The sequence below is a fragment of the Camelina sativa genome, chromosome 5, assembly GCF_000633955.1.
Source record: "Camelina sativa cultivar DH55 chromosome 5, Cs, whole genome shotgun sequence".
In the NCBI taxonomy this organism is placed as follows: Eukaryota; Viridiplantae; Streptophyta; class Magnoliopsida; order Brassicales; family Brassicaceae; genus Camelina; species Camelina sativa.
Window position 1 is genome coordinate 18,738,607 of NC_025689.1, and position 11,656 is coordinate 18,750,262.

An 11,656-nucleotide genomic window follows, 5' to 3' on the forward strand; every position below is an offset into this window, starting at 1 on the left:
AAAAAAAAAAAAAAAAAAAAAAAGAATGGGAGAGAGAGAGAAAGTGAAACTATTGGGAGTATGGTACAGTCCATACGCAATAAGACCAATGATCGCTCTTCATCTCAAATCGGTCGAGTATGATTACGTTGAGGAAGATCTATTTGGATCCAAGAGTGAGCTTCTTCTCAAATCGAATCCGGTTCACAAGAAAGTTCCGGTTCTCATCCACAACACTAAACCGGTTTGTGAGTCTCTTAACATCGTTGAGTACATCGATGAGACGTGGAACTCGTCTGGACAGTCCATTCTTCCTTCCCATCCTCATGATCGAGCTCTTGCTCGCTTCTGGTCTGCCTTCGTTGATAACAAGGTCTGGTTTCTTATTCTTTTTTGGAGTTTTGCTTACAAGGTCTGGTTTCTTTTCTTTTTTTGTTTGGAGTTTTGCTTCGTTGATAACAAGGACTTCATTAGTGTTTGTGTGTTATATTAGGATAGATAACTGGGTTGTTTAGATGTTGGTTCAGATGTTTTCATGTATATAAACAAATTATGTAACCTTAATCTAATTAATGAGAAAATCAGTTTATTCAGTTTGTATCTTCTCCAAATTTAATATGTTACACTCCAATGAATCTATCTGTCGTGCATTCGTGGCTTGATTGGTCTTGGGGGATATATGTCCTGTGTGAGTGATTTTTTAATTATATGACAAAAATAATGAAACCCAAACACTCAATAACATATTATTTCCTTATATAATGCATGTTCTAATTCTTATCCATAAATTTATTTAGACTCATCAGATTTAAGGCTGTTTTGACACCTAAGACCACAAAATATTGGTTCTTTGCGTCTTCGTATGCGTGTATATGCTTTAGTGAAGAGGATATTATAATATAGGAATGCATAGCATATATGCATATAAAAATTGTAGCTTATATATTCCTAAACTCCTGTTTTGAGAATCCAGTGGTTTCCGGCTTTGAAATTGGCGACAATCACCAAATCAGAAGATGCAAAAGCGAAAGCCATGGAAGAAGTGGAAGAAGGGTTGTTGCAACTAGAGGATGCGTTTGTGTCTATAAGCAAAGGGAAACCGTTTTTTGGTGGTGAAGCAATCGGGTTTATGGACATTTGCTTGGGAAGCTTTTTGGTTCTCTTGAAAGCTATGGAGGAGCTTAAAGGGGAAAAACTTTTTGACGAATCAAAAACTCCTTCTCTTTGTAAATGGGCAAGTGAGTTCTTTTCTGATGAGACGGTAAAGAATGTGGTGCCGGAGATCAAAAAAGTAGCTGAGTTTCTACGTGAGCTTGAGGTTAGAGCTCAGTCCGCAGCTTCAAGATCTTGAGATCATGTTAGACATGTATTGCAATGCAAGTGTCAAGTATACATGTGAATAGAAAATAATAAGTTTAAGTTTAAGTGTTGTTCAGTGTATGCTAGGATCTTAATAATGATGCAGTTTATATGTTGTTTCCATTTTATGTTTATAGATAATGTCATGGCCAACCAAAGATTATTAGAGTTCCTAGCTAGGCCGTAAATCTATTTTTCAATAGTTTTAAAATAGAAAAATCACGTTTTTAACCTAGTCTCATTAACACTATAAACCACCAAAATAAATACATTTAAACTAACACTATAAACACTAATATTAAAACTAGCTTCCTTGTTTATGTCGCCATAAAAATGATGAAACAATAGCGTCCGTCAACGCGAAATGGTTAAAGTTATATTTATTTAATCAGAATTTCAATTCATTTTATTATTTGTTACAATTAATTATAATAAGAAATAAATTAAAAAGAAAAAATATTGCAGATAATTTCTCTTCACATTAATCTTTTTAGAATATGCATCTCCATTAGGTTTTGATTTGACCTGATTGATTTCTAATTGGAAACTGAAGAATGTGTTTTCATGAACACCTCTTTCCTTAATTTACAAATATCTTGTATCTCATATGCTTCATTTCTTTGGGTTTCTATGCTTCTATTAAGTATTTTTGTCCTCGGTCTCTAATTTCAGAAGTTTATCAATAGAGAAGGTATGAATTAACCATGATAACCACAAGGTGGTGGGTTAGTAGTTCTAGGCTTGGTGAAAAAGTCGCCCTGTTGGTCCAGGCCAGGGATCAATTCTCCCCAAGCGCATAATTGCTCAGCTTTATCCCTTTGGCCACATGGGTACAGGACTATTGCTTACGACCCATTTGCAAATCTGAGAAGATCTTACCCGTGGGATACCTTTCTCCAAGAGATTAGTCTCGGACACCTTCATAGATCTAGAAATTTACTCTTGGGTTTTAGGGTTTAGGACTGACCAAACCTGGACCATGGTACCTTCCCGTAAGACGGTAAACCAATAAGCCGGCCATGATAGTGTTTTCAATTTTCATATGACACAGATCAGTCGTTCTAAGGCCAAAATCTAAAGTTAAGCGACCTTATCTTGATTACGGTGCTAATTTCTCTATATTAATTTTTTTAATTACTCTACTCCTAATAAGCCAAAACAAATTTGGATTTAATATGTCCAATTAAACAATCAATTTATCCTGGTAAGAGATCTAGATCCCACAAATATATTTTTATTAACAAAAAAAGCTAAAAATTATTAGAAGAAATTAAGGTATTACCAAAAAGAGAGAGTGAAATTGATCCCAAAAAAGATCAGACAATAAAAAAAATTAAAATGAAAATGAGTAATTAAGAATAATAAAATACCTTTTCTGTAAAAGACAAGGTCCCAAAGACCCAGCTCAAGTCCAGCTCTGTAATAATACATTCACACCATCTTCAACCTCTCTTTCTCTCTATCAATGGAGTTTTTTCAAAAGGCCAAAGCGGTTCGTTTACGGAGCCACCACGACAAGTACCTAATCGCCAACGAAGACGAAGAATCCATAACTCAAGAACGTAACGGCTCAGCAGGAGCAGCCAGATGGACCGTTGAGATAGTCCCTGGCTCCACCAACCTTATCCGTCTCAAAAGCGCTTACGGCAAATACTTAACCGCGTCAAACAAACCGTTTCTTCTCGGAGCCACCGGAAGAAAAGTTCTACAGACTAATCCTAGCCGTCTTGACTCGTCTTTAGCTTGGGAACCGATCAGAGACTCTGCTCTTGTTAAGCTCAAGACTCGTTATGGTCACTTCCTTCGTGGTAACGGTGGTTTACCTCCTTGGAGAAACTCTGTTACTCATGATATTCCTCATAGATCGGCTACTCAAGAATGGATTCTTTGGCATGTTGATGTCGTTGAGATCCTCACTGAGACTTCCGATCACCAGCAGCCTCCCTCTCCGCTTCATCATTCCGATTCTCTCGATTTCGCTCCTGGATCTCCTTCCAGATCTAACCATTTATTTAGACAAGAGGTGACTTTTTATCCATATTGAGACAAAAAAAAAATGGTATCATCATGCTTTAGGCCTGGATTCGTTGACTTGATGTTTTTTTTTTTTGTGTGTGTGTGGCAGTCAACGGATTCAGTGATGATTGGATCGCCACCAAAGTTGGATGGGAGAGTGATATACTATCATGTGGCGGATGATGATGGTGAAGTTGAAGATGATTCAGTTGAGGTAATGTCGTTTACTTTCAAAGGCAATGGTGTTGAAGAGCTGACTACGAGATTGAAAGAAGAGAGCAATGTTGAAGATGTTATCGTGTGTACTCGTAGCCCGTTGAACGGGAAGCTTTTCCCTTTGCGTCTTCAGCTTCCACCTAACAATGCAGACATGACTGTCGTCTTAGTGCCAAAATCATCAAAAAGTGAGTTTCTTTTGTGCTTAATTCCTCAACCACTGCTTTTGTCACTGACATTGTTCTCTGTTTTCTTTGACGTAACAGTAGCAGAAGAGTTCATCAAGTAGAGATCTGTGAAGCTGAGCTGTGATGTGAAGGCTATGGCTGCAAATTGTTTGTTGTTAGTTCAGATAATATTGGATTGACTTAGAGATACTGTTTGATTACCAAACTTATGATTTATACAAAATTGGTTGCATTGATCAATGATATTCAGCCTTGACGGTTTTTTCCCTTTTATATATATCCCTGCAACTAGTTCTTGCTACCAGTAGTCCGAACAAGAGCAGGATCCGTCTTTGAAGTGATGGAAACGAACACGATCTCTCACAATGATCTCAGTGTTAAAGACTTTTGAGATCAGTTTTGTAACCTCGTGGCAATCGCTGCATACACGTAGATTCTTGAATATACGGATTGGAGTCTGAGGTGGCAAGCTTATCAGTCCAAAAGCAATGGCAAGTCTCTCACTGTGCAGCTTGAGGGAGTACTCTTTGCTACCATCATTCGTTGCATCGACTAATGGTGCTTGAGAGCAATCCGGTAAATAACCAATCGATCTCAGTCTGTCCTCAATCACTTCTAACTGTTGGTATATCTGCTTCGTCTGAGGGTGCGATGTATCTCCTGCAAAAAACTCATGGGAGATGCCATTTATCTCAATAGAACTGCACCCGGGCTCTTTTCTAATTCCATGTTCAGTCATTAGTTTTCTGACAATTCCAACATCTTTCCACCGGCTAGCTGAAGCATAAACTCTTGACAACAAAACATATGCACCACTGTAGCTACTATTGGAACTTTGGTCATCTTCCCTTGTTTCAATGATACGTCTAGCAATTTCTTCACTTAGCTCGACACTAGCACCTTTTTTGCAACAAGCATCAAGGAGACTTCTCCAGATCACTGCATCTGGTTTCATCGGCATGCTCATCACCATGTCGATAGCTTCACTGATGTAGCCTGCACGGGCAACAAGGTCGATGATGCAACCGTAATGCTCTAACGCTGGTTCAATACCATAATCTCTAACCATCATGTCAAAATACTGTCGTCCTTTGTTTACCATTCCTCTGTGGTTGCAAGCGATGAGCAAGGCAACAAAAGTGATTGAGTTCGGTTTAATACTCTCTCCTTTTTTAACCATACGGTCGAAGCAATCCATAGCTTCTTCAGCTCTTCCGTGTGCAGCAAACCCAAGAATCATTGCGTTCCATGAAGCTAAATCACGTTTTTGCATCCCTTGAAACACTTGCTCAGCCATTCTCAAAGATCCGCATTTGCAATACATTTCGATCAACGAGTTCTTAATCAAAACATTCATAGCAACATCGACATCACATTTTCGTAACAGAAACGCATGCGCCCAAGTACCTAATGACAAAGATCCAAGACCAGCACACGCACTCAAAACACTCTGCATTGCATAACCATCTGGTTCCAACGATTCCTGCAGCTTTCTAAACAGTTGTAACGCAGAATCATACTCCCCAACCCGAACCAAAGCATCAATCATCGAATTCCAAGAAACAAGACTCCTCTCAGGCATTTCATCAAACACTTTGCGTGCTAAATCTAAACATCCACAAGAACCATACAGATGAATCAAACCATTGTTAACATACACATCTCCACTAAACCCATGTTTCACAACCTGACAATGAACTTGCTTCCCCTCCGATAACCCGAATATATAAGCGCAAGCTTTCAATACAAACGGAAACGTATGCTTATCCGGTGAGGATTCACCTCTCTCTAACATTTTCAGGTAAAGCATAAAGGCTTCTTCTTTCCTTGAAACATCGTGAGCACATGCTCTGATGAGAGTGTTCCACATGAAAGAGCTACGGTTTTGGATTGAATCGAAAACCCGAAACGCGTAGTTAACGTCGGAGAAGGAGGAAGAAAGCTGGAGGATTCTGCCGTAGAGAAACAGAGTTGCGGGTTCGTCAGGGTAAGTAGTACGGAGAGTGAAGGCGTGGAGTTGCTTGAGCTGAGACATGTCTGAACATGTTTCAGATAAGGAGAGAATACGTCGGTGATGGTTACCGGAGACGGAGGTTGAGGGAGAACTTGCCGGTGGTAGCGGAGGAGATAATGGGTGGAGCAGAAGACTGTTAGACATTGGATGATGAGTTTCGTTGTTTGAGGTGAAAAGATAACTAAATAAATAAGTTCAACATTCAACAATATAAGTTTGAAACTCGACCAAATTTTTTAATGCTTAATCATATCATCTAATTTTTTATGTTTTTATTTTTTTTTAAATAATACAATGTTATATCTATATATTTCCAACAGTTCAAAAGTTATATATATTTTCTTGAGAAATTTTAAGAAACAAAATTTTTCTTTTGAAAATTACTCATTTTTCTGTTCATTTTCAATTTTACCATATTGTATTATTTATTGACCATTTTAATCTTATTTGATAAAATAAATAAGTCAAGAAAATGAAAAAAAGCAAATTTTCCGCCAAAATATTTTTAGCACCAAAATTTTTTCAGCCAAAACTTTTTTCCTGCAACATGATCTAGTTATTTTCACACCAAAAAATATTTTTACCTGTAAACATGTTCTCTTGTAAAACATTTTAAAAACTTTTTAAATAATTTTATAAGATTTAAAGAATTATTTATAAGGTATTTATAAGGTTCTACAAAGTATTTTAAAAAAACTTATAATGTTTGACAATGTATTTAAAAAGTTTTACAAGTTCTTTATAACGTTCTACTAAATATTTATTAGGCTTTACAAGGCATTTATAGGATATTTTAACATATTTTACAATATAATTTAAAAAGTTTAAATATCTTGTAAAAATTTATAAATTCCTAATTGACTTATTTTTTTCCTTTCTCAATCAACACAAGAATTCTAAAATCCATAATCGATTTTTTTTTTTAATTACCTAGATCAAATTTACAAGAAACATGACAAACAAATCTACAAAAAAAAGTGATAGTTTGTGGGGTTTGAGTAGTGAGAGGTTGGAAAAATAGATAAATATGAATCATATCTTATAATTTGCTATAAATCTTGTTAGATTTGGTAGGGGATTAGAAGGATTTGGTTATTGAAGTGGTGGTTATGAATGAACAAATCTAGGGTTTTTGGCTGAAGAAGGGAAAGGTAAAAGTTAATTTTTTTTTTTTTTTTCACGGAAGAAATTTTTTTTTATTTGAAGTTTGGATATACCCGAAATTACCAGAACCTGAAAACACTCGATCCGAATCCGACCCGATATTATAAAATACCCGAGTTTATATCTCTACACCCGAAACCCAAAAAACCAAAAATTCGAACACGAATCCGATCGGATACCCGAATGCAGGGCTACCGACCGTCAGGTATGAATGGGGTTACCGGTTTAGTAAGAGAACGTTAAGCCCATTAAAAAAGGTGGATCCATGGATTAAGAGTGTACAAAGACCCACTGAAAGGTGCAGTTAGGATGTTTTTGTAAAAGGGCATAGGAAAATAGACATTTTTACTGATGGTTCTATTTTCTTTAACATTAGTAAATTTATAAGATTAAGACACATGCTACAAACACAGTTTAATGTTTTTTCAAAAATTGAAATTGTAAGTTTCTATGTAGAAAAAAGTGATAATTATAGTAGAATAATAAATTATGTATAATTCCTCTTAAATATTTATTTTAATTCGATAGTCATTTGATCAATATTATTTCATTTTTCATTAAGTTTTTGGATTTAGCAAAACACCCCTCTAATCCACTATTTTTTTTTGCAATTTTATCTCCCAACTCCCAAAAAAAGCAGGATAATACCGTGAAACCGGAACAATGTCCAGAATGCCATATTCTGGAAATGTCATAGTAATTATTTTTAATTATTTTTTTTTCTTTTAATTAAAATTTATTGAAAACACCAAAAACCCATCTAACATTATACCTAATATTTTATTCCTTCGTTATTAACGTGAAACAAAATCTCAGATCTAGGAAAAAAAAAGCTGACGAAATCGAGAGAAAGAGATGGGATGTAGAATCAGACGAAAGAGTGAAGAAAACTGTTGAGATCCCAGTCGTTGGTGGTGTTGAATCTGCGCAAATGAAACCGATGTATCTGTGTTGGCTTTAAATCTGATGAAAATTAGGCTTACATGTCGGTTTTTGCCGTCCGAGACATAAATAGACGAAGGTGGAGGAAACCGTGGAGAGGTTAAAATCTGGGGTCGACTGCAGAGAAGCGATGGAGAGAAGTAATGGAAGGTTGATGGTGCAGAATCCTCGACGACGACGCTAAAGATTAAAGGGTTATTAGCACCTACACCCACTTTCTATCAAACTTTTTTCACTTACACCTACTTTCAATACTCTCTATACTTTCTTAAGTTTTTTGCTTATATGTCTTTTTTGTATGACCAAACAGCTCTCTCTCCCTCTCCTCTTTCTCTTTTTCTCTTCCTTTTCTTTTATTGTACTAGTTATTATCAAAAATTATATATTTATTTTTATACAATAAGTTATGATTTAGTTTTTTCTATATTTTAAAATCTATATTAATATATTTTAGATTAACTATTGTATATTATGGTACAATGACAACATCAAATCCATATATCTATGGTCATGTGGATACCAATCAATTCAGGTGTCCATGACCACACATGTCCATATGGAAACATATTATCGAAGTAATACCCATCAATTGAGAATATAAGTAATACCAATCAATTCAGGTGTTCATGACAACATGTCTATATGGAAACATATTATCGATCAGGGTTATAGTGCAATTTGTGGATACAATATTTTTTCACATGGATAACTATTTGTGGATACAATATTTGTCAAACTTATCCATATGGATAACTATTTGTGGATACAATATAAGTAATGAATAACACTCACACAACAAAACTCAAACTTTTCCCAGATCGAACTAAAACTAATTCAATATTAAAAAGCTCACAAGACCACAATTAATCCGTAAAATCACAATAAAACCAAGAAAACCCATATCGAATTTTATATAATCTAAAGTGATAAGAAAAGAGATCTAAATATTTCACCTTCTCTGGATTTCCATTATTGTTGGAATGGTTTTTGAAAACTTTAGAAAATGAATGGGAGAGAGAAACAGAAACAAGCTTTTCTCTTTCAATGGATGAGCAAAAGCAAAACAAGGAAGAAGAAGATGTATTGTTTGGTTGAATAATGGGGGGATGGTGAGTTGAATTTTTTTGTTGGTTGATAAATTGGAGGAATCATGGTTGAGGAAGAAGAAGATGTATTGTTTTTTCTCTCTATACTTAGAATCAACATAGGTAAGTTAATTTGAAGAGAGTTGGTTTGTTTAGTTTGAGGGGTAAATGGTAATTTTACAAAAGGAAAGTATAGTGATAGTAGAAAGTGGGTGTGTGTGTTAATAGTTTAGGGGAAAGTGGGTGTAAGTGCAAAATTCCCAAGATTAAAATTATAAGTTGGTTTGGTTACCGTTGTACCCATTATATATATCATTTGTACTAGCTGTACTTTTATATATTAGTTGTACTAGTTATCATACTCTTTATCAGTTGTACTCGTTATAATATTATATCTCAGTTGTACCAATTGTCCATTAAGTTGTTCTAGGTGTATTATTCTATTTTAGTTGTAATATTCGTCTTTAATTCATTAAGGGTAATTTGATAATATCATAATTTCTATGTCATTCAGATTAAAAACTGGCATGCCAGATTAATTTTTATCAGTTTGTGGCATTTTAGCCTTGCACTTTGTGAAATAAAAAATAATACGCAATATAACTCTCGTCATCATCATCAAAATTTTAAAATGTAGATAAATAATATATTAAATCAGTGAGGGGTAAAAATTAACATTTACAATATAAAAAAATTAATATATGTGACCGAAGAAACGTTTAGAAGATACATATAAGAGTTATATTGCTTATTATTTTGGAGTTTATGTAATTAGTTTACATTTTTAGAAAATAGAGGGTAAAGTTCCAAAAACTGACGACTTGAAATGTTATTTTGCACACAACCCTAATTTTTTCATAATACAGCGCTAAATACTTTTTTTGTTTATTTTTAATTTTGTTTTGATTTAATTCAAAAAACTAGTTATAAGTATACACACAAAAGTTATATTCTTATAATTATATAATAAAAGAATATATAGATTGGAGATGATAAACAAAATTTTATAAGACAGTACTTTATCAATTAGAGATGGTAAAGTAACAATACCGATTTTCATGACTCTTATTCCCAAAGTGGAGCGCAGGGCTAGAATGCCACTTTGGGGAAAAAAATAATCTGTGTGCTACTTTGTAATCTGAGTGCCACCAATAAATATGATATCCCCGAATTACCCTTAATGAAAAAATTACAGACGAATTGGTACGACTGAGAGAGAATTGAACAACTAGTACAAATAGTCTAACTGAATGATATACGACAAATGGTACAACTGGTGTAACTAAGATGTAGTAGAACAAGTAGTACAAATGATACAATCAAAGATATATAACGTTTGGTACAACTGGTATAACTGAGAGATAATAGAACAACTAGTACAAATGAGATATAACTAAGAGATAATAGTACAACTGAAACAAATGGTATAACTAACAAAATAAATAGGACAACTGGTACAAATCGTAAACCCTAGCGCCGCCACCCTCACTAACTCATCTCTGCTTGCCAATTCTCCACCGTGGACTGTCTTCTCTTGCAGCGATTGTGCACATATCTCACCCAACCTTCACTTGATCTCTCCTCTTCACCACCAACTCGTCTTCCACCATCTTTACCGTTATTCGCCAACTTCTCCTTCTAATCCCTCTCTTTTGTTAACATCACCGCAAATCACCATCTCCAGTGCAACAAATAGAGAACCGAGATAAGTTTGGGCTATGACGGCACACACAAAACAATAAGAACGAGAAATCTGAGAGATTCAAAAGAAAACCAAACTTTTTGTTGTCTCAGATTTGTAGATCTGTCGGCGACAGAGAAAAGAGAAAGAAAATTGTTAAGTATTTGGAGTAAAATAGGGTAATTGTAAGTATAAAGCTCTTATGGGTTTTTGGTCTTTTTAATGCATTTTAATTTTAAAAAATATTAAAAAAATAAATAGAAACATAACAATGGCATTCACGATAATTTTTTTCCACGAAGTGGCATTCCAGCAATTGATTCCCCAAAGTGGCCTCAGACTGTTTATCGATTAGAATCGGTACTTTCATAACTTTTTTTTTTGACAACAAAAGAATTATCTCAAACGAGCCAATTATGTAGAAAATTGTTTACAAATAAAACATTGTGCGGAGAGGTACACGCCTGGCGTGCCAAGGAGTCCGCATGTACATTACCATTACGCGAAATAAAAGATAAAGAGAAAGAAGAAAACTCCTCCATGTCAATCTTGATAGCGTCGAGGTATGTTGAGTAAGCCGGCCAGTCTAGAGGCGAAGACACCATCTTCACCAAGTCTGAACAGTCCGTAAAGAAAGCTACATCCCGGAAGTCGTGGCTGATCATGCATCGCATAGCCCAAATGAAAGCTTCTACTTCAGCATGTAAGGGGGAGAGACTACGCCAGAAATTGGAGGCTCCCATAAGCGGCAGAGGATCCTGAAGGGAAGTACAATACCAACCTGCGCCTACAAACTTATCACCCGCTCGCCATGAGCCATCGACAAAGCACCGATGTCCTGAGTAACTCATGGAAAGAGAAACTCCTCCCACTTGAGCATCGATCGACACTGTGGGGTAGTGTCGGTCGACACTTGGCTGGTGTCGGTCGACACCTCCCTTCCAGCGAGACGATGTTTGATTTTTTGGTTTGTTTGTTTTGTTTGTTGTTTGTTTGAAACATTGGAATCATT

The 11,656-nt window shown here is 35.4% G+C and overlaps 3 protein-coding genes across 4 annotated transcripts; 2 read left to right on the top strand and 1 right to left on the bottom strand.

The window, feature by feature from the left end:
• LOC104787192 (glutathione S-transferase U16) lies at window positions 7–1,461 on the top strand. The gene is made up of 2 exons (XM_010512725.1): window positions 7–352; window positions 953–1,461. The coding sequence occupies exons 1-2, from the start codon at window positions 26–28 to the stop codon at window positions 1,328–1,330; spliced, it is 705 nt and encodes a 234-aa protein (XP_010511027.1). The 5' UTR covers window positions 7–25; the 3' UTR covers window positions 1,331–1,461.
• LOC104787194 lies at window positions 2,704–4,019 on the top strand. Of its 2 annotated transcripts, XM_010512726.2 has the most exons (3): window positions 2,710–3,361; window positions 3,464–3,758; window positions 3,837–4,019. In XM_010512726.2, the coding sequence occupies exons 1-3, from the start codon at window positions 2,804–2,806 to the stop codon at window positions 3,857–3,859; spliced, it is 876 nt and encodes a 291-aa protein (XP_010511028.1). In that variant the 5' UTR covers window positions 2,710–2,803; the 3' UTR covers window positions 3,860–4,019. The 2 variants fall into 2 exon arrangements, with proteins under 2 accessions (XP_019101520.1, XP_010511028.1); XM_019245975.1 differs by having other exon boundaries at window positions 2,704–3,361; window positions 3,464–3,998.
• On the bottom strand, window positions 4,023–5,935 carry LOC104787195 (pentatricopeptide repeat-containing protein At1g59720, chloroplastic/mitochondrial). The gene has a single exon (XM_010512727.2). The coding sequence runs from the start codon at window positions 5,914–5,916 to the stop codon at window positions 4,057–4,059; it is 1,860 nt and encodes a 619-aa protein (XP_010511029.1). The 5' UTR covers window positions 5,917–5,935; the 3' UTR covers window positions 4,023–4,056.